Source organism: Schistocerca cancellata, chromosome 1 (assembly GCF_023864275.1).
Source record: "Schistocerca cancellata isolate TAMUIC-IGC-003103 chromosome 1, iqSchCanc2.1, whole genome shotgun sequence".
Lineage (NCBI taxonomy): Eukaryota > Metazoa > Arthropoda > Insecta > Orthoptera > Acrididae > Schistocerca > Schistocerca cancellata.
In genome coordinates this window covers 220,691,041-220,714,555 of record NC_064626.1, presented here as the reverse complement: position 1 = coordinate 220,714,555, position 23,515 = coordinate 220,691,041, and the positions used below count along the sequence as shown (strand labels likewise).

The 23,515-nt window shown below is 39.9% G+C and overlaps 1 protein-coding gene across 1 annotated transcript in view; it reads left to right on the top strand.

Annotated features, from left to right (window-relative positions):
• LOC126169503 (transmembrane protein 192) overlaps window positions 1-22,574 on the top strand; it is a 43,006-nt gene extending 20,432 nt beyond the window's left edge. The window contains exons 6-7 of the mRNA XM_049920647.1: window positions 11,315-11,423; window positions 21,388-22,574. Coding sequence (XP_049776604.1) covers window positions 11,315-11,423; window positions 21,388-21,520 — 242 coding nt within the window. The 3' untranslated portion in view covers window positions 21,521-22,574. The remainder of the gene's footprint in view (window positions 1-11,314; window positions 11,424-21,387) is intronic.
• Window positions 22,575-23,515: the final 941 nt, after the last annotated feature.

Sequence of the window (23,515 nt, the reverse complement as noted above, 5' to 3'; positions counted from 1 at the left end):
TTTATGGCGAAGGTGTTATAAACAGAATGAGTGTGTTTGAGCGGTATAATGAGTGAAGTGAAGGCAGAAAAATTTTCATGATGAACAGAGCAGTGGAAGGCCTTCCATTTTGATTGATGAGTTTGTACCAAAAATAGAGGAAACTTTCTGTGAAGACAGCCGATTGACAGTGGGTGAAATTCTGCACTGTTTCCACAACTCTATTATATGGGACACCCATAGAAATGCTGGGTTACTGGAAACTGTGTGCAAGATAGATCTGAAAACAGCTGACAGAACAGCACAAGAAAAATTACTGTGGGTTAGTAGCGCCTGCGAGTTTCATGAGCGACTTGAAATAGGAGGTGAGGATTGTCTGAGCTCTATTGAGACTGGAGATGAAACGTGGGTGGCTCATTACATGCTTGAGACAAAAAGACAGACATCACAGTGGCATTATGCCAATTCCCCATCTTCTAGAAAATTCAAAACCACAATTTGTGCAAAAAAAATCATGACGTCAGTGTTTTGCGACTGAAAGGGCATCATTTTGGTCACATTTCTGGCTCAGGGGGAGACCGTCACTGCACAGCAATATTGTGAGACCCTAAAAGAGCTGAAAAAGAGCATTTGAAACAAAAAGGGGGGGGGGGCTTTGTGTAAAAATAGTCAACAAGTAAATAACAATATCCTGTTTTTTTTTCAAATACAGTTTTTTTTACAATTATAAACATCTAGTACATTTACTTTGTGAACATGCCTCATTCATGAGAAATAGAATTGATACAAAAATCGAGGCCTGTGGGACACTGTGCAGTACTGTTTCAATTATGGGCTGAATATTGATTTTCTTCTGATTGCATTGATAGTTCATATTTTTCCAATTTCACGATTGTGTTGATATGCAAACATGAGTTAATTGTTATTAGGTGCCATTAGTTTCTTCCAAAACAGTACTTAGCTGACCAGATAAAATGTCTTTGTGAAGTCTGAAAATATACTCTCTTCATTCTTCCCTCTGTCAAAATAGTGTGCAGAAGTGCCATAAGAACCTTAGATTTCTTGTGGTGTTTTCCAAAAATATTCTGGGCTCTACTTGAAAATTGTTTCATGGGAGAAGGCATTAATCTGAGCTAGCCTCACAATCTCAAATATGTTGCCAACTCTGAGAATTAAAGTTATTGGTCTTTAGTTCAAAAGTTCCTCCTTTGATTCCATTTTGCACGCTGTTCTCACTGATGCATTCTGTGATGACAGAATTGTTCAAATATGTAATTGGTTTACTCTGTCATTTAAACAGGTTTGCATATGTCTTCTTCTTTTACTTTTCTAGTTTTAAGCTATCATTTGACAAGAAGAAGGGTATTTTCTCACTATGCTCATCTATGTTTGAAATTATGATGCCAGTTGGAGGGATGAAATGTTTGTTAAAACAGTGCACACTGGTTGTGGTGCAAAAAGTAAATAAAACTTTTGTACCAGCTGACTTCACACAGAGTGGAAAAAAGTGTTCCTACACTACCAGAAATGTGAACATAGAAATGATTAACGAATCACTTGCAATAAAGAACACATTCAGTGGCAAGCTGCACCTTGTGTTTGTTGGTTATGATAAGTGGAAAATGGCATACAACAGGAGAATGGGCTGCAAAGGGAGGGAAACAGCTATAGAGGAAAGGCAAATAGTTCCCTACTAATACAAAACGAGAAGACTATTTTCAGAAACAACTGATATTACTGAAGGAAGCTTGGCAACTGTGTAGTCCATAATTTCACAATTTAGACAAAGAAATAATGTCGTTAATAGCTAAATAAGACGTCAACCACAAGAGATAATGCAAGGAGAACAAAATTAGTTGATGAGGGTGGTCAAGAAAGATAGTAAAGTGGCAGCTACTGCATTTTGTGTTCATGTTAATGATCAGTCTGGGAAGGAAACACACCAAGGGATGTACATTCTTTTGTAAGTAGTGCAGATTATGTAGCTAGGGTACCTAGAAGAAAACCATATATCAGCAAAAAAGCAAGAAATTGAGACGAATTTGCTTGAAAACATATATGCAAGAATATAAGTTTCTAGGACAAGGTACTGTTCACAGATCAAAGTAAATGTAACATATCATCAGTGAAGAGGCAATACTGTGTAAGTAGCGAAACACTAATTTTACGGGAGAGACAAAAAACTGTCTAGAGTATCTGATGCATTTCATAAGGTTACAGAATTTGCATTGTTGCACTACAATGATATTCCAGATCATAACAAAAAGTGAAACAAAGAAAATACTCTTCAGAAAGCTTAAATTACAGCAGATACGTGGAATTGTTTTGGTATTTATGGAAGAGGAGTGTTCTTTATGTGGCATTGGTTTGTCAGTCTCCTTTATGACTTAGTGCTTTTACGGTGTTTTTGGTGCTGAAAAAACAGTAACATCATTATTTTCCAAAAACTTTATTGGAAGACTTCATGAAAAAACATCAAATATATACATGGTTCACATAGGTCTGATAAGTTCTGTAGATTTATTCAAGAAAAAATTGCTAAACAAAGAACTCAACTCCACTGCACTGTCACTACTGAAACAGTAACGTCCAAGATGATCATCATTCGTAAGAAACGTTGTCATAATAGCAGTGACAATCCTTGGGAACAATGGCTTTAAATTGTTGTAAATGATCCCATTTGACTTTCCTAATTTTCAGTTTTTCTTTGTATAGTTTTGGGAAGCAAACTTTTACAGAAATTTTTCTTGGACGTATTGGTATTTCTTGCCACACATCATTCAAAGTGCTCTTTTAGTAAATACCACCATTTGGATGGTACTGTATCACCCTCAGGTCAGTAACTGTTGGCTCATTCTTTGCAGCTCTTCCAGGCCTAATTGAGTCATACAGCCACAAACTTTTCTCTGCATAGTTAGTGAAAAAGGAGTAACCTAGGTAATGGACTTTGTAAGGTCGCGGCTTTCTTCTCGACGCTTTAGGGATCAAGGCATATTGGCTAAGAAGTGTAACTTCACATACTTTGATCTTGCACTCAGTGGAACTGTAAACAGAGTCACATTCCATCTGAGAATGACTTCTCTCCAAAAACTTTTGCATAATCAGTACTCCTGAATCAATTGCTAATTGTAAAAGAGTGTTTGTCAGAATACAAAATAACTGGAACAGGATTTTCCTTAATCGTTTTGGATAGTGTGTGCACGATGCACAAGACAAAACTTGAATACGTCAATTCACCTTGTGCTTCATGGGATCAGTAACACACTGCATCATGACTTTCTAAATTATACACTGTGAAGTTATGGACAGCAAATTTTGTTTTATAATAAACTGAACTTGCCTGTAAAGGTGATGCTGCTTTTACCTCCTGTAAGTCCATGTTGTAGAGTATGCAGAGCCTTTGCTTCACATTTTTCTTATTTAGATCTTCCTGCAACCTTGCCTGCTCTTTCCATTGCATGTGCTGCTTCCATGTGTCTTCACTCAAGTTTCTAAGCCAGTAACTACAAGACAAATCGCACTGGTCTTTCTTGGGGGAAAATGAGCTAAGTTACAGTCTTCAAAAATCGAATTAAAGGTAGCCCGACTTAATGGTGAAACCTGTTCTTTACTACATGTTTCAGTGTAGAGTCCATACAGCTGTTGTTTGCTTCTTGCATTAGGCTCAAGGTACAGCTTGGAAGAGTACTTCCTGCAGTAATGTCATGGCAGTTTCGGAAGACAGTCCAGGAATTCTTTTAAAAAGTTTTCCTCATCTTTCTTCTTCATGTGTTTAATTCAGGAACATGACAATTCTGAATCAGGGCTCATCCCAGCTGTGGAATTATCCAGCCAATATCTCACTGTCCATTCTTTACTGCCAAGAGTAATGAGAAACGCTTTTTTGCATTCTTGATGTTTTCCCGTATTATTTCTCTGATAATAAACCAGATTGCCTTTTGTTCTGGATTCACCAGTGATCTTTCCTGGATATTTGATTGGAATTATGTCCACAGGATTGATTATGTAAATCTTCCTCAGCTCCCATGACATTTTTTCGCAGAAAGTGTTAAAAATTGCCTGCCTGTACCAGCAGAAATTTGATGACACTTTTTTAAAATTATTTCTGACACATCTTTGAAGTACACATTGGACCTAATTTTCATGCCTCTTGTATAGTGTTATGAGTAATTTTGCCACAATTTCTTTTATATCCCACATATAGTTGTCCGCAAATTCTCAGAGTTTTGTTGGTGTTTTTCTTCCAATCTTAAGGGCAGGCTTTAGATTTCCTTTTTCTGTTACTGCTTAAGTCACTACAAAATTCTTGACTTCCACTTTCAACATCCTTGCTTCCGTCAACTCCCAACAAGTTATCTGAATTTTATGGAAAAAAATCAGCAGCATCATGCAGCAATAAATGTGAAGAAGTACTGTCATCTCCAGTGGCAACTGTGATTGCTGTATCATTTTGAGCATTCTTGGATGCAGTCAGTGAAGTTTCTAGACGAGAAATGTTTGAAAAATTAACTTAAGCAGACCCAAGTTGAATTTCAAATTAAGTCTTTACGATGAAGATGATTACTGTATAATTTATAACACTTATGCTCACAATAAAAAATTACCTGTGTTATTAGATGACCCAAAAAAAGTGACTGAGAACCACATATACAAAATTAATTCTTCTTCTTTGCTTGTAATTTCATTGTCATTACTGTTCTCTCTTGTTTGTCATTCTGAATTTACATGAGAGCCTGTAATCAAGAGGGTATTCAAAACATTTTTAGCAGAAAGGACTAAAATGCACAATAAGTGAAGTGTGGCACTAATATAAAGCAGCTGTGTTACTACTAAATTTTAGAGTTTTAGCAGACTGCTGTTAATGCGAGGTAAGTAATAAAAAAATTTTCTTACCACTGCCAGTCACTCTCAAGAATGATTCTCCACTTTCATGGGCTAAGTTCAGCTGGGAAACAATTTCTTCCTAAGTAAAGAGATCATCCTGTAAAACAATGTCCATTTTCATGAACTGCAAGTAGAACCAAGGAACCACATTCCAACACTGGAAGGTATGTAGTAAGCAATAACAATGTGCTGTGGTTGCACGCACTTTTGCATTTACACGGTACTGTTTACTACATGCAAAACAATCTAGTTATGCAGTATTTTGTTCCTTTGCACTTTTCTCCCTGTGCCACATATGTGGTATTGTGTTAGTACTTTTTTTATGTAGATAATTTTAAAAAAATCGGCATTCTGGCTGTAAGAGTAGGTGCATTGAGACTCAAGGATATGAAGTGGCAGAAAAACGCAAAACCAAGAAGCTGTCAGTCACACGGTATTGTTTCTTCACCGGCGATATTTTTAAATGATGGCAGAATTTTGGTGTTTGGCCAGCCAAATACTGAGCTGGATCCCAAACACATTCAGCTCACAGTAAAGCAGTGTTGGAGGAACTGGTGTTGGGAAGCTTGTTTTTGTTGAAGGCAGCATGACTAGATTTCAGTATTTAAATACCCTAAAGGAAAATATGAAAAATTGTTGACATCTTGAGCTTAGGCACAGATTACTACCTTCAACAAGACAGTGTCCCTAAGCATACAGTGAAAATTGTTTAACTGTGGTACCATAGTCCCCATGTTCTCAAGTTTCCCAGACACTGCAAACCTTAATCCAGTTGAACATCTTTGACATAAACTTGAAAGAATGGTCATATAACATGAAATACAAAGTAATACTGCCCTGAAACAATGTCTACAACAAGAATGGCAAAATATTACATCAGAGGCTACCAAGAAACTGCCTGATTTCATGCCAAAGAGGTTAACAAAAGTGGTACATAGAAGAGGAATGCGTACACAGTATTAACATTGTAATTATATTTAAGTACTTTGTAATTTTCTTTGTATTTATGAATACTTTCTTCCCCGCAGTGTGAACCCCGCTGTACAGATTTTAATTTACTTTCTGCAGAAGGCTGATTTTGTTAATCCTTTTCTGTGTTCAGATTAAGAAGGAAACCCCATACTGCTAGTTTACCAAATAAGATCTCTGGTTGTGACCTCTAGTTCTAATAAACGAAGTTATTCTACATAAACAACAGTGTATGAATACTTTTTCTATAACTGCATGTATGAGATTCATTTCAACATGTTTGTGTTATGTAAGGTTGTGAGAGATGGGAGGAACTCACGTTGGTTCAATAGCCATGTTTGAAGTCTTTGGCACACTGAAAAACAATAACTGAATCAACCCAAAATGCATGTAATGAGAGCAATTGGAGAAGCATTCAGAGAATTCAAAAGTAAAATTTTATTAACTGGTCTGCTGAGAAATTAAAAGAAGGTTTGGATGCAAATGAAATCAATCAATGGATGAAAATCGCTTAGTCAGTCACTTATAATCATAGTGGCACCAAACTGAAGATTATGGGTAGAAGGTCAAAACAGTGAATTCAGTCTTCTGAAACTGTTTCACCTCAGAAGACTGTAGTAAAGTTTCCACTTTGTCACTAGACAAACAAGGAAATGTCGAACAACAAGATAAGGGATTGTGAAAGAGAAAATCAGCTAAAATTGTCAGTGGAAAACGGCACAGATGGTTCGTATTTTCATGAAGGGTTGTGTGATTTTTCGAGTGAAATCAGGACTTCCTAGTAGATACAGGTAGAATTCAGCACACCTTTCTTAGTGGGACCAAATCGTCAGCTAATAATGGTAACTTTGAGAGTACGCCAAGGGAGTGTTTTGGGGTTTTTACTACACACAAACACACACACACACAAATCTGGGATGATGTAGGAAACTCCATGATGCTATTTCAGGACTATGTTGTTGCATGTAGAAAAGTTGCAGCACTAGAAAACTGACAAAATGCCTGAACAACTGCAGGAATCAACACGTGGTGCAGGGACCAACTGTTCACCATCAAAATCAGTGTAATTAAATCTAACATAATGTGTGATTGTTGTATCTTACGTTTAACTTTTTAGTGTAGGTAGCTGTGTTTGTATAATTGATGATTAAGGAAAACATGAAAAACAGACTCCTTGTAGCAGCAAGGGGTCAGTGAGTGTTATGTAACAGTCTGATGGATGAATCACAGAATCACATGCCTTCACTCCATGAGGCGCTGCATAGTTTTGGAACTAAACCCAATGAATTGATGCACTGTCTGAAGACCAGGAACTGAAAGCTATCACCTCTGCTCTTCATATTGGTCAAATTCTGCTGAAAAAAAAAAATCTTCTGTTGACAAGATTTGATCTTTTAAGATTAGCTCCACCTCTCTAGCAAGCAATATCAATGTTTAGTAGCACATTGCAGCAGCGGGCGATAGAATCTACAAGGAGCACAATCTGTTTTCTTGATCCACTGACCTAATTGTTTTCTTGCCAGTTATGTGAAATGTGTCATTTAAAATATCCTTAAATGCTGACAGTCAATGCTAAGGTCATATAAGCAGATCTAAAATTGTGACTTTTCATGCTTTCCAATGGATATGTTGCAAATATGCTTCTCGGGTTTGCCGCCAGATCATATTGTGTGACTCACACAATATTTCACCAGTACAACTGCTCGACATCAACAGGTGGTAGTAGCTGCTGCTGTCACTGCTGCAGGGCATGACTGATGATAATCACGCAGCGACGTCGGAATTTATCATGCCAGGAGTAGGCAATATGCGTGCGCAGGAAGATGCTCGTAGTTGGAGGAAAGCGGTGCTTCTGGTGCCCCCTGCTGGGAGCCGCAGAAAGGCCATCTGTGCATGCACTATGGGCAAAGACTGTGCTGCCAGATGCTCCTGCAGTTAAAGTCTGAACTAAATCTCAGTTGCGCATTGCATCACTTGATGAATTGGAAGTTCTTGTGTTCCATGTTTTGATTTCATGGCAGCCAGTGCTAGATTCCAGGTGGTGCTTAGTTGAAAACTGCATCCCTGTTGATAAGATTGTCCGCCGTATGGATATCTATGGCTTCCTTAACAACACAGTCCCAGAAAGATGATACTGGGAATAAAATTTCTGCCTGTTCATAAATCATATGATGTCCTGTGTCTAGGCAATGCTCTGCTACTGCTGATTTATCAGCTTGCCTCAGGCATGTATGACAATGGTGTTCAACGCAACGTTCTTGCATGGTTTGGCATGTCTGTTCAGTATAAGATTTTCCACATTGGCATGGGATTTTATACACACAGTGTTTCCTGATGCCAAGGTCATCTTTGACCAAGCACAATAAATTGCTAAATTTTGCTGGTGGCCAAAAAACACACTTGATGTCATGCTTTTTGAGGATTCTTTCTATTCTCGAAGACATGCCACCAAAATAGGGCAAGAACACTGTTGCAGTTGGTGCCTCCACATCTTCATTTACATCCCTGCTTCAAGTTTGCTTAGAACAGAATGCATGGCATATCTGCCTATCGGAATAGCCATTCTGTTGGAATACCATTCTCAGGTGTTGTAGCTAACCAGGTAGACTGTCGGCATCTGAGTACTCTGTGCACCAAAGAGCTTAGGATACTACCACGTTGCGCAGGATGATGGCAACATGTGACCTGCAAATATAGCTCCGTATGAGTTGATTTGTGATAGACGCTGTGTCCCAGTGTACCATCAGCTTTTCTGCTGACTAAGATATCCAGGAGTGATAAGATGCCACCCTTTTCCACTTCCATTGTGAACTGTAGATTGGGATGGAGTGAGTTGAGATGCCGGAGAAACACAGATAATGTCTCTATTTCATCGGGCCACACCCACAAAAGTATCAACTACATACCACCAGAAACAAGAAGGTTTGAGACTTGCCGACTGCAGTGCTTTTTCCTCAAAGTCTTACATAAAATAGTTGGCCACCAAGGGAGACAGAGGACTCCCCTTGGCAACACCGTCCACTTGCTCACTGAATAAGAAATAAGTTGAGGTAAGCACATGTTTAAATAATGCTACAATCTCTCTCTAAAACTGGCTGCTGATAAGCTCTAACAAGTCCTGCAGAGGTACTTTCATAAACAAAGATATAACATCAAAACTAACCAAAATATGTGATATTTGTAGCTTGAGTCTCTTCAGGTGTCCTATGAAGTCCTCTGAATTCCGGATATAGTGATCACACTTGCCTATGAGAGGTCCCAACAGTGTAGTAAGATCTTTGGCCAGAAAATATGTAGGAGCTCCAATGTTGCTCAATATTGGGTGAAGAGGTGCCCCATCCTTGTGTGTCTCAGGTAGACTGTAGTCTTGGGGGAACTGCAGCCTGTTAGCGAAGGCTTTGGTCAGTTTAGAAGGAATAGAACTCTTCTGGAGAAGATCTAATGTTTTTCTCTGGATTTTGTCAGTCGGATCCTCTCTTAGCTTGCGATAGGCAGGATTGTCGAGCAGCACCTCCTTGCTGTTGTATTAAACTCTTGAGAGGACGATGATGGCGTTCCCCTTGTCGACAGGTAAAATGATGAGTCCTTTGTCTGCTCTCAAGTCTCATAGAGACTTCCTTTCTGCTGAGCTGATGTTGAACTTGCTCGGTGGGGCTCATGTTAAAATTTGGCGGGTGTGCCTCCTAATCTCTTCTGCAACGTCACTGGGAACCTTGAACATTGCCTGTTCTATGCCAGCTATGAGATCTCTGATTGGAGCTGTCCGTGGTGTTGGTGCATAGTTCAAACCTTTCTTGAGCAATGCAACAGCTGCATCATCCAGGATTCTATCCATGAGATTAAACACGGTGCGTTGGCGTGGTGCATTCCCTTCTTGCTGTTGGGTCTCGAGATGGTAATACTTGGTCATTTGGCGGCCCTTAGCCTGTTGTTTTGACCAGTCAGCTGGCACCCAGGTAGTGTTATCTATGCAATCCCAGAATAATGCTGAGAGTTTTGAAAAGATCTTCAGATGCAGTGATAGTAATTTTGTGGACACCATGTGCAGTTCCCGTCTTGTATAACGTACCCTCTCTCTCACTAGGACTACACTCGCATGTCATTTAATTCTAACAGCGGCCACAGACTCAATATTATGTTTTAAATTTAGCAAACATTGGGACAGTTTGCTTGTCATGGCATCTCAATAAAAATGCCATAGTGCACGGCAATCTACCTCTCTTATTACACAACTTGTCAAACTCGTGTATGTCGTTGGCCATCTCCCAGCGGGTTCCAGCAGGGGCACCAGGAGTGCCACTTTTCCCCAACTACGAGCATCTTCCTGCGCACACGTATTGCCTGCTCCCAGCATAATTCCGACGCTGCCATGCAGTTATCATCAGCCACACCCTGCAGCAGTGACAGCAGCAGTTATCACCACCTGATGATGTCGAGCAGTTGCATCGATGAAATTTGTGCGAGTTACACAATACGATCTGGTGGCAAACCCGAGAAGCGTATTTGCAGATCTAAAATTGTTAGTAGTGTTTCATACGACAGTAAATGTTTAATTTAGTTTCATATCTGTTTGTATCATCATTGTCATCTACTTTTATTTAGAAATTTCCCAGTAGATTGAAACTGTGTATCGGATCGGAACTCAAATCTGGACTCATTGCCTTTCATGGACAAGTACTCTACTGACTGAGCTCTCCAACTATGACTCATGACCCATAAGTAAAGCTGTGAGGGCAGCACATGAGTTGTGCTTGGATAGCTGTTGGTACAGCAGTTGCTCAGAAAAACAAATATCCCAGGCTCGAATCTTGGTCCAGCACATAGTTTTACTCTGCAAGGAAGTTTCAAATTGGTGCTCACTCGCTACAGAGTGAAAATTCATACTGGATGCTTTTGTTTTGTTAACTTTCCTCAATTACTTGGTTTAACCTACTCTCAAAATACCTCAATCTCCAATCCGTCTTTGCTTGTGTCTGATTTGTTACAAGATGAGTTTTCCTCTCTCGACATGTTATTCTTTCTTTAGATTTGCATTGCATATGGTTACTATACTGTTCATCATTACTTGTGAGACTATGACTACAGTCCCATTAATTTCCCGCTCCCCTGTCCCCCACACATATTTGTTGTCCTTCTGTATCACAGTATCCGAGCTTACTCATATTTGCTTATGCAGTTTTTTCCTAATTAGCATCCAAAACAAATCTTTGTTTCCTGAATCTTTTGCCTAGCATTCACTTTCGGATTTTTCTGCTCGGATAAGATTCAAAAGTAATGTATATAACTGAATTACATTTTTATCTGCTTTGCAAACTTGGAGCCAGTTTTTACTATGAAAATTAAGTAGTTCTAATGGGGTTCAGAATGACCTCATATTGATTTGCTTTCTCTGTGCTTTGAAACATTGAAAAGTAAAAGCATTTATACATTCATTTGTATTATTACGCATACTGTAATGGCAAAATATCTCTGCACACACTAGGAAAGGTGTACAACTTTAACAAGAAATGTCCTCTACCTGATGCGCAGCGTGATGAATGGCTGTTACAAAGAGAAACAGGACAACGTAGTGCTTCAGAAGTTGGTTACAGGTATGTACATGACTTTTTTTACTTAGTATTCTCTGTGTATTTATAAATTGTCCTATTCATTATCTATCAAGTGGGCTCTTACAGAAATGTGGTTCATAAAGCCTTAATGAGCTGCAGAATATTGTTCCACTCCTTTCTGACAAAAAATTCTTGTTGTAGAGAATTTTTTCTTTGCTAATTATGTTCCAGATTTTAATATCTTCCATCTAATGTCAATTTTATAAACAGGGTGTCTATAAAAAGTAATGAGTCCAAATTTGGGGAAAATTGTATACTGAAGCTATTGCTACAAACAATTAAAATTCTTCAAAGCAGGACTCCTCAGCATTGACACACTTCTGACAAGTTGAAAGGTGCCCAGAAGAACCTTTACAAAATGTCCCTCAAGCAGCACATCAAAGCTTTAGTGGCTAAATCCAATTGGGAATAGCATCTAGCATCTCTCAGTTCACCCTTCCCTTCAGTTTTTGCAGCACTTAAAGCAGCTATGATGTTCTGGCCCTCATGTACAGATTCATGATGGACCACACCTTTCGCATCAAAGAAGACCATGACTGTGGCCTTTGAACTGCTCATTCGAGTCTTTGTTTAGTGAGAGGATGCTAGTGTGTGCTATTTGGAGGTTGTATTCAGAAACCCACATTTTATAGCAGTTATCACATTGTCAAAAAAATTGAAGTTTCCTTTCAAGGCACTGTAAAAGAACTTCACAAAGAAGCACACAGTTTTGCCTTCAGTCATGTGTCAATTGTTTTGGGATGAGCTTGACACAGATTTTTTTCATCTGTAAATCCTGGGCAAAGATGGTGTGCACAGTCATTTTATCAATTCCTGTGTGGTCTGTGATCATTTTGAAGGCTTACCACTGGGCTGAGTTCCATATATTACAGGCATGTTGCACATTGTCCCTGTTCCCACTGATGGATGGTGCATCCTGTATGGAGTTCACATCCCACACTCCCTTAACCATCTTTGAAGTACTTGTGTCATCTCAAAACAGCAGTTTTTATAGGCTTTCACTTCTATACACTTTCTGAATCATGAACTATGTCTTTGTAGCTAATGTTTTGAGTACCACACAGTCTCTGACAGCATAGTATTTTTCAATAGTACATTGCATTTTTCAAGGTTTGACTCAACCTGTGAATATGAGTACACAAAAATGATGATGCAAAACACAGGAAAAGTCATAAGCAAATTATAACAAGTATGTTTCGAAGACTACTCCTCCCCACCTCAAAATCCCTTTGTTTTTATGCCTTTTTTAAGATTCCATTTTAACAGCAATAGAAATTCATTTGCTTTTACTAGTAAGCTACAATTTGAAATCTGTATCTTAAACTGTTATCAAAAGTCAACATATTTGCAGATGCAATATTTGTTCCATGGCATATGCTTCTTAGGAGTTAAAAAATTAAGTTACAGTTTACACCTATAGTGAATTTTTCTCACACAACACCACCTTTATTTTCATTTCATATAACCATCATAATACAGTATATTTATAGCTATTGGGCCTCAGTATTACGCCCCTGAGTATTGTGGGGCATTGGTTTTGACACAGTATGCACATTTGGGAGTAGTGGGGTCCAAAACTCCATCCATCTGCCCAGACTTAGGTTTATTGTCATTTATCTGAATCAGTGAAGGCAAATGCCAGGATGTTTCCTTTGAAAAGAGCACAGCTGATTGCCTTTTATATTGTTATCCACTATGAGTTTGTGCTCGGTATTTAATGAGCATTTCACGAACAAGACATTAAACATTAATCTTCTGTCCTTTCACTGACCAGTCATATTCTCATGATTAATTTCATCAGTGTGTATATTATGATAAAACTACTGTACATTAATGATTAAATCACAGTGGAAATCTTCTAAAACACAAACAGTGATTTTTCCATGATAGCAAGTAAATACGCACTTAAGAGTCCTTACAGTTTTAATTATAACACAAATTCGACACTCCATACAAGTTCCCGAGTGCAGCCCATGCTGAGTCCACAATACAATTCACAGTTAGTTCCTGAGAGCAGAGTCCAAGTAACTACTTTGAAGTACAATAACAAAATAAAAGAGAGAGCTCTTCGCTCTTGTGTTATATGTTGTTTGTTTGTGTGTTGGTGAGCCATGGTTGTGTTGATTGGCAGTGGCACACACAGGTTGCAAGACAGTGCTCTGTCCTCTGTTTGATCATGCCACCTCCTGGCAGCTGGCCCTATGTCACTTGGCACTGGCACAGGCAAGTTCAGTAGCGATGGCTCACACTGGCAGCTCATGCAGCATTGTGGTTGTAGTGGCGCTAATAAAGTGGTAACATGGAGGGTTACCACAGTCCTCTTCCCTTGGGGGGCAAGGAAGACATTCTGCCAGTGCTAACCAGGCATCCCACCCTCCCCTTCCCCCTCACTCCCACACTGCACCATTTACTGTGGTGAAGAAAGTGCTGTTCATTGCCTCTCAGGCATCAGAGGCCACCAAGCAAGGCACAGACAGAATCTCTCTGTTGGGAGCAACTGGAGAGGAGGGCTGTAAGTGGTTTTGACACTGATGACTCTGCGATGGGCGAATGCCACACCGACAGCCACCAGGTTCCCCACTGCTGGAGCGGAAGTCATGAGAACATCCAGTTCTTCAGAGGCAGGAGCAGGAATGTGCTGAGGTGCCTCCAGCAGTCCACTCAGTGTCTCCTCTCATGGAAGGACATCTTCTGCCACCAGTCCCCTCCTGTGGAGGGCTGGTAAAAAACAGCGGGTGAAGTGCTGGGAGCAAAGGGCAGCATAATGCAAGGGGCCAGTCAAGAGTGGAAGGGTATGACCAAGAGGAGACAGCGGGAAATCAGGATCCGAGAAGTGGAGTGGTGTGGGAGGTATGAGATGGGCCGGGGTGTGTGCATCCTCCACCCACTGATGTAACTGATTGCAATGGCAGGCCTCCAGACTGCCTTCCATCTGTAGTATAAAGACATGCTGACTCCATTTCCCATGGACCAGTGCTGTAATACATCACTGACAACAAGTGAAGGCACAAACCCAGTCAGAGGTCCCAGCGACACAGGAGGTGGGCAAGAGGTCACCAGCAGGAGGTGCAGCAAGGTGTGTGACTGGCTTCCATGCAGCAGCTCCAGCTGTAGAAACTAAGCAAGAATGTAAGTGCCTCTTCCATTGCAGTGTCCCTGATGTATTTCTTTATCTGTGCTTTAAAGGTCCATACAAGACACTGTCTCCCCAATGGACGCAGCTGCAATGTAGGTGTCTTGATATGGTGCATGCCGTGCTGCCCACAAAATTCTTGAAAGATCTGAGAAATTAACTGCAGCTCGTTACCTGTCACCAGTGTGTGGAGAAGATCTTCAATGGAAAAGATATGAGACTCTGTCATCGGGGGGCAGCAGTTGATGATGTATGGGAAGCTGGAGTATGCATCCACGACTATCAATCAAAATGCTTCCAAGAAGTGGCCAGCATAATCTAAGTGAACTTGTTTCCGTGGCTGCATGGATGCCAGCAAATAACATCACAGGAGAGTGTCTTGATGAACTTTAAATTTGGAAACACAACTGTGTTCATTTTGTCGTTTGACATCTGGCTACAAGTCTGGCATAGCAGCGAGCAAGCATCTTCATGGGTGATGCTCCCCAGTGGTTGTGATGAAGGACTGAAGGATGTCACTCTGGAGGGATGCGAGATTGACCACCTTTAACACGGTGTGCTCCATCATCAACAACATCACACTGTTAATAAGAATCAGTTTGTAGAACAGCATAAAATAATTAAGGGGCGGGGTCCTAGGCCCATGCTGGAGACCATTCTGGCCACCCTACCTCGATACGCTGCCTCGCCTGATGAAAAAGAATCTGTGCTAACGATGTCAGCAATATGTGAGCTCTTTGGAGGAAAGTCATCCACTGCCTGCTCAGCTTCCTCATCGAAATAAAAATATAGGATTTCTTTCTGGTCAATGCAGGGGCCAGAACCAATAGGAAACAAGAGAGGGCATCTGCGTTGAAGTGCTGAGCCATCAGGTGGAAGTGGATCTCATAACTGTAACAGCTGAGAAACAGGGCCCCCATAATTGCAGCTTGTGGTCTGTCGTGTCCAGTAGATATGCCAAGTGGCTAAAGAGGGTGAAGAGCAGCTCGTTATCCATGACAAGTTGAAACTCCACAACATGTATAAAAACATAAAATTTCTTGATCATATAAATAATGATGATGGCCCCCTCTTCAGTTTGGAAATAATTTTGCTGTGACACACTGAGCATCTTTAAGGTGAAAGCTATCGGTTGCTCTGAACGGTTAAAACTGTGATGAACAACAAAAGTCCCAAGCCCAAACTGGGATGCATCCGTAGCCAAGAAGACATGTTTACCCAGCTTAAATATGGCTAAGCAAGAGGCTGAATGAACACTGTCTTTCAGTATAGTGCATGCTTGGTCATAGGCAGCTGTTCAGATAAAAGGTACACTCTTTTTCAGTAACTGATTTAGAGGAGAAGCAATGGCAGCAGTTTATGTGCTAAATTTATGATAATAACCAATTTTGACCCCTCCCCCCACCCCTTCAAAAAAAAAAAAAAAAAACCTAGTGTTCCTTTAAGATTTGTGGGCTTTGAATGTATATAATGGCAGTGATGTGACTGTCTGTCAGCTGAATACTCTGGCAGGAAAATACGTGTCCAATGCATTCAATAGAAGTGGAAAGAAGCACGATTTATCCAGTCTGCACTTGAGACCTATGTTGTGTAGGTTCTGAAAAAGAAGCCAAATGTTCCGAAGATGTTCCTCCCTGGAGGGACAATGACCACAATATCATGCAGATGTTAATACAACGAGGAATGTGTCTAGTGAGTTGCTTGAAGGAACATTTAAAAAGTGCCGGTGCACTTGCCAAAGACTAACCATTTGTATTTGTACAATCCATTGACTACCAGGAACTGCTGAGGTGCCTCATCTAATAGAAGCTGCAAATATGCCTTAGAAAGATCTATTTTTGAAAAATAATGATCCCTGTGAGTTTCACCACCAATTCATCTGGATACAGGATGGGGTGTGTCACCACTTGAGCATTGACTGTCACTTTAAAATCACCACAGATACAGAGCTTGAAAGATGGATTCTTGATGATCACCAGTGGCATAGCCCATTGGCTGAATGGAACAGATTCAATCATATCCAAAGCTGTCAAACTGCCTAGGTCCTGCTCGACCTGGTCATGAATTGCTAGCAGTACAGCCATGTCCAAAAAACAACGAGGCTATGCCGTTGGTTTAAGGGTAATACAAGCAGGAAAGTCCTTAACTTTGCCAAGTCCAGGCAAAAAAAAAAAAAATATACGAAAATGCCTTGCAGAGTTCTTAAAGTTCCTTGTACAGCACTAGTTTGGAAAACAGGCGAACCAAATCGGAGACTGTAAAGTCATAGGCCATGAAAGCACCCAAGTCAAACAAGTTGTCAGTGGAGGCACTGTTCACCACAAGAAAGGTTAATAGGTGAACCACAGTCTTGCATGCTGTGTCTGCCATAAATTGCTCAAGTATGGGGATATGTTGCCTGCTCCGGCTTACAAGATGATGCGTCGTTGGTGACAGTGACAGTTCACTGAGGTGCACATATGTGTGATAATTAATGAGAGAAGCCGTGGTGCCAGTGTTGATTTGCAAATGAAGTGGCTTCCCTTTGATATGCACAATAGTATGCAACTATTGGATACTGCCACAAGGATGTCACCATAGGGCTGACAACATTGACGTCCGTGCAGTGGGGAGCCGAGGCTGCAGAGCAAATGGGCAGAGAATCACTCACTGCCAAATGTGTCCCTTCTTCCGATAGTTACAGCAGGAAGACCAACACTTTAGGCAGTCAGACCAGACATAATGAACTAAACAAGTTGGGCAAAAAGCAAGGAGCTTGTGGGGAGCAGCCCACTGCAGACGTGTGGAATGTGACTTATGGGCATGCTGCACTGCCACAGTTTTACCTCGGATGACATGCCAGAACCTAAGCGTCTGCTGTCGGCACTGTTTACTGTGGCCATTTCTGCCCTGGATTCCAATTGGCAACCCACCACATGGGAAATGTCAAACAAATGAGCAACAGAAAGTACTTCTTCGAGATTGGGTCTTCAAATTGCAGCACCCATTGGTGAACCTCTTTGTAGGGGTCCAACCTAATGATAGAATCCTTGACCATAGTGTCAGTGTAAGACTTTTTATATTGAGTGGCAAAAAATCACCACTTTTGACTAAGATCCTGTAATTCCACTGTCCAAGCACAATACGTTTGGTGAGGTTGCTTGCTGCACGATAGAACTCCACCCTCAAATAAATAACATCAGCATGCTGGCAGTAAGCAGCACATTTCATCAAATGAAAGGGAAGTGGATTCCTGAAGCAGAGCCAACTTGCCTAACAAGTGATGCATGTGGAGAATAATCCATGACAGAAAATGAGCTTTAATGTTATCGGGATCAGTTACCTCGTAGATGGCAAAATGCTGCTGTAACTGTTTTTTGTATGCCTCCCAATCCTCTGCAGACTCATTGTAAGCATGGAAGGGAGGCAGATGTGCTGGAAGCTGTTGTGGTTGGGCCAGTAGTCCCATCAACATGCTGTCCCGCAGAACCATGTGTTCTTGCAGTTGCAGTTCCTAGCACTACTGGCTCTCCTGTTGCTGTTGAAATAAACTTTGAAGTACCACCACAAAGGACACACTAACTGTCATTGTTGAATCAGCAATAAAGACACACAAAAGCCCAAACACTGTCATTGTCAGTGTAGTAACCCAACCACAGCTAAGTATACATGCGAAGACCCAATAGTTTTAATGAGAACACATATCTGATGTTCCATACAAGTTCCAGAGTACAGTCTAGCCCAAGTTCACAAAACAATTCACTTTTAGTTCCCGAGAGCAGACTCCAAGTAAGTAACTATATTGAAGTACAATAGGGAAATGAGAGGGAGAGAGAGAGAGTAGTTTGTTTGTTGGTGAGCCACAGCGTCACTGATATTCCTCAGCTCATGAGGCCGTGATGCGATGCTGTTCTCTAATGTTTGATCACGCCGCCATGTGGCGGATGGCCCTGCGTCATGTGGCACTGACGAGCATGAATTGAATAGCAAGTCTCATGTCTGTGCCTCATAAAGCATTGTAATAGCAATGGTGGAGGAGCTGGTACATGACAAATGGTAACGCAGAAGGTTGCCGCAATTCTATTTGTGCTGACATGTGAACTTGTGGACATTTCAGTGAACTTCATAAGTGATAAGTCATCACTAATGATCATGCCTTGACAAATATTGTCTATAAAAGTGATTTGAATGACATCGTAAATAAGTTTTACAAAAAATATATTTTGTTCCATTCCTTGTTCTCTCTCTCTCTCTCTCTCTCTCTCTCTCTCTCTCTCTCTCTGTATTGGCCTTCAAAATATTGAAGAGACACTCCTTAACAGGGGAACTATTTCTACCACACTACTTGCTGACTTGTGGCTGGAAAAGCAGCAACTATTTGAAAAGTGGTTCCTTCTCTGTGTGTTCAGTAAGTTTTATATTTACAGCCATTTTATATATGTCCAGAGTGGAGAAAATTGGCCCTATACAGGGTGATTCTTCCACTGTGTACAAACTATAAGGATTGATCAATGAGAGGATACAGAACAAGAAAGGTCTCTTGAACTTATGCCTGGAAATGCATGGTTTCCATTCTAGAGACCATGTATTCAATCATGTTGCAGAGACTGTGGTCTAATATGCACTGTACCATGCAGCCACAGTTACAGTATGCAATGGTTTCCTCCTAGAGAATGGTACTGTTCCTCATACATCATGTCCTAGCATCCTCTCCTGCCATAGTAATTGGTAGTGATGTGTCTGATTCAGTTCTTTTTCTGACTCACCTTGTAGTGGATGTGATACAACGTTGCATACAATGATTCCATATTCAAATCGAGAACTTGCTGACATGGTGTGTACTTAGGGAAAGGCAAATGGCAATGGACAGCAACCAGCAAGACTGTATCAGGAGACTTATCCCCGCCAATAACAGCCACAGCATTGAATGTTTGCAATAGTGTTTTGCTGCTTGTCTGAGACAGGGCTGCTTCAGGAAGTTGGAAATCAAGAAGGGCGTACCCGAAAGGAAAAGGAAAATGTGATTAACACTGTGGAAGGCGACCACCATGTCAGTACCAGGCAGTTGGCCTGCCAGTACAAGGTAAGCCAGATGACCTTGTGGAACATTCTCCACAACTGTTACTTCTCTTATCACTTACACCTTGTGCAGGTCCTACTAGTGACAGACTTTCCACATCAGGAGCAATTTTGTTATTGGTTTCTTCATCAGGTAACCATGATTTCAGGATTTGTGTCATCCAACCTATTCACAGATAAGGCCACCTTTATGCAGAGTTGTATCTTCAGTTTTAGTAACAGTCATCTGTGGAATAGTATGAAGAACCCCCATGATATGATGAAGTGAATCATCAGCCTCAGTGCAGCCAGAATATATAGGCTGGAATAATTAGCGACCATATTTTGGGACTGGTCTTCCTCCCATGTCACATAGCAGGCCAGAACTATTGACATTTCTTGTGAATTATTTTGCCATGCCTGCTGGAAGATGCGCCATTGATAATTTGAAAGGTTATGTGGCCGCTACCTGATGGTGCTCCAGCCCACTTCACCATTAACATCCAGGCGCATCTCCATTGTGTCTTCCGTGGTCAGTGGATTGGACAAGGGGGCCCAGTTGCATGGCCTGCTCATTTGACAGATCTCAACCCTTGCGATTTCTGGTTATGGGGCCATCTCAAAAGTATTGTGTATGCAGAGCCCATTGCAGATGTGGAGACACTGGAGCAGCATATTCATGCTGGCTTTGACACTGTTCAGATGCAGCCTAGCCAATGTGAACGTGTCAGACAGAACACGCTATGGTGCATACACGCATGCATTGAGGTACATGGAAACCATTTTCAACACATACTGTAACTGTGGCTGCATGGTACAGCACATATTAGACCACAGTCTCTGTAACAATGCATGACTGAATGAATGGTCTCTAGCATGGAAACTATGCATTTCCAGACATAAGTTCATTACGCCTCTTTTTGTTCCATATCCTCACATTGATTGATTCCTAGAGTTTGTACATGGTGAAAAAAGTCACCCTATATACACAAATATATCATCATTGCAAACAACAGTAGCATAACATATGCTTCTTTCTACTCTCATATCAGTAGTTTGCAGAATATGGCTATAGATATATTTTTAAACATCTTCAGCATCATTCTGGTATTGATACAATATTGTAATGTGAGTGAGTGAGGACAGTGCATGAGAAAGAGCTTGAGGCATACAGTGGTATGATACTTCTTGTCCAGCCTCTTTCTTACCCTCTTTAAACGGAAGTCTTGCACTAGGCGGCATTGACACTAACTTCATTGTGTTGAAACTGAAATTCCTGCTGGATTCTGAAAGAACACAGAAAAAAAATGAAAGAATGTTGAAACAGCCATCTTTAGGGAGATATAATGTAATACATTGGAGCAAATAATGTTAATGAATGAGGGAGCAGTCTTTAGGCAGATATAATGAAATAATACTGCACTAAATAATTCCAGTTAAGTAGGGACTCTAATTCCTTAAGTACAGGTTCTTCTACTTTTTTTTCTGAATGGCTTGCACTTAAGCTTAGAGAAGTATATGAAGATACATTTGTGTAAAGCAAAATGGAATTCAATAAATCAAGAGATAGGTAGAACAAATGAAAGGTAAGGAGTCCAAGATGTAATTTTAATACATCCAGAAGAAATTTCCTTCTTTTTGGGGGGAAGAGGAGGGTATGGAATGCATTATAGGATGGAATCTTGGTAACTAAAAATTGTATTCAAATGATTGATGTACATTCCTTGCTTCAGCATCTTCTGTATTGAAATTAATTTAGATTCTTTTGACCTGCAGGATACACAGTGATCATCTGCAAGATCTTCTAGAACGCCAGGCAGATGTAATAACACACCTTCGTGAGCACAATGCTCGCTTGAGCCGCAAAGTGATGGCTCTTTCTTCACGAGCAAATACCAGTCATGATTAGTTACTCTCATTTTTTCTCCTATTTTTTAAACTGTAAAATATTAGCCTACAATTTTGTATGACCAAAGTATATTTTAGTAGAGAAATCTGTATGACTGTTTACATTGACTGACTTAAATATTTATGACTTATGTGTTTGGTTTTAGATTTTTGTAAATATAAGAAAGAAATTTATCATCAGATATTAACTTTGGGAAATGATGATGTTCCTATTTTATGGTTAGACACTTTGAACAATGTGTAAATGATAAAGGACAGAAATTTTGTAACAATAAATATTTTGTGGTAAGAAATTTTGGATATGAAGAATTTGCCTTCATTGTTCCACTAGTGAAGGAATTATTGCAAGCTTGCAGCTGCATGGCTGCTACATTTTGTTAGGTTACATGTCAACCAAGCAGCTTCTTTATGTTTTCATATATATTTTATTAACATGTAATATAATAGCATTAATAACCAGAAGATATTTAAGTAACATAACATTTAGTGTGTTCTACACACATATCAGATCAAAACCCCATCCTCTGGAAAATATGAAACTGAGATTCTTACTGCTGAGCACTCTTTTCAAGAGACAAGTGGCTTGACATATTTATGTCAGCATTGCCCACAGATTGATTTAGTTATCTTCTATATTCAAAACATCCCCCTAATCTGTTGACAGCAAAACATTCTGAATATTGGATAAAACTTTTTGACTTTAAAACCCCACTGAACATCTATGTCAGAACAGTCAGTAGATAGGTAATTTTATTTTCTTCTGTTCAGCTTGTTTGTGACTCACGCATTATAGAGTAATGGGCTAGTGCATTTTATATGTTTCAACTGGATTTATTCATGGATACAATTGTGTGTGTAAGTGAGACTTCAATATTTTGTCATATGGAAAGTTTTTGTGGCCAACAAATATGTCTTGGAAAGCAAGAAATGGTTGTTACTATTGCTTTCCAAACATTGAAAACTATCTTCAAATTAACAGGTGACACATGATTAAATGTATGATGGGACTGTAGTTTGTTTTCTCTTTCAGCTTTAATGTCTCTTTTTTATTATTATTATTTAATTATAGGCTACCTCTTCCATTTCTGTGTTGCTTTTTACAAATTTGATAATAATTCCATCAATTTCTCACTATCTTCTCTGCATACTTATTTTCTTCTTATTAGTTCTTTCCATCTACTGCTAGATTGTCTCTTGTTCCAAATTGAGCGATTTCACTTTCTAATGTTGCCAGCAGTTGATACCTGGAGTAATTCGTTAAACTGAGCCCCTTTTAATGTTATAATCAAATCTCTTGCTCTCTTGTGAGGTCCACAGTCAAGTCTTGTTCAACATTGTCAGTAAATGTAGTGGAAAAAAATAACTTTTCCAGCAAGGTCTTCTTGAGCTCTATTTCACTACATCATTCATCTCATTCAGCAATCTTTCAATAAGAGATCATCTTAATTAAGTTACACCTGTTGTTTATGTGAGTGTTTTATGCTGTTGGTTAGGGATGTTCAAGCAAGTTTGGCTTGATTGGAGCACTCACTTCATACCTGTTTGCTAACACCTGACAGTGAATGGAAAAATAGTAACTACCATGCATTATTTCTTCACAAAAATAAAGCAATAAGTTCTTTGATATAAATACATTTTCAAAGAAAGATAATGAGCAATTGTGAGAAAGAAATTTCTTGCATTCATTTGGTTTTGGATTACTTGCTGACTGGGAACCAGTGCTTTATCTCAGATCAACAGTTTTATCACTACACTTGGAGTGCACAATATACAGTAACCTATGATAGTTTAATTTAAAGGATTATTGGAAGGGCCAGAATGAGAAGTAAAGGTAGACTAAAAAAGAAAGTGGCAATCAGATAATTAATACAATAAAGTGTAGGAAAGAAAACGTACAAACAGATAGTGTGGCTGGCCACTACTTACCTGGAAGAGGTGAAATTCTAGTACTGGCAATAGGCTCATTGGAAGTAAGTGGAATTCTGCCTCTTGAAGG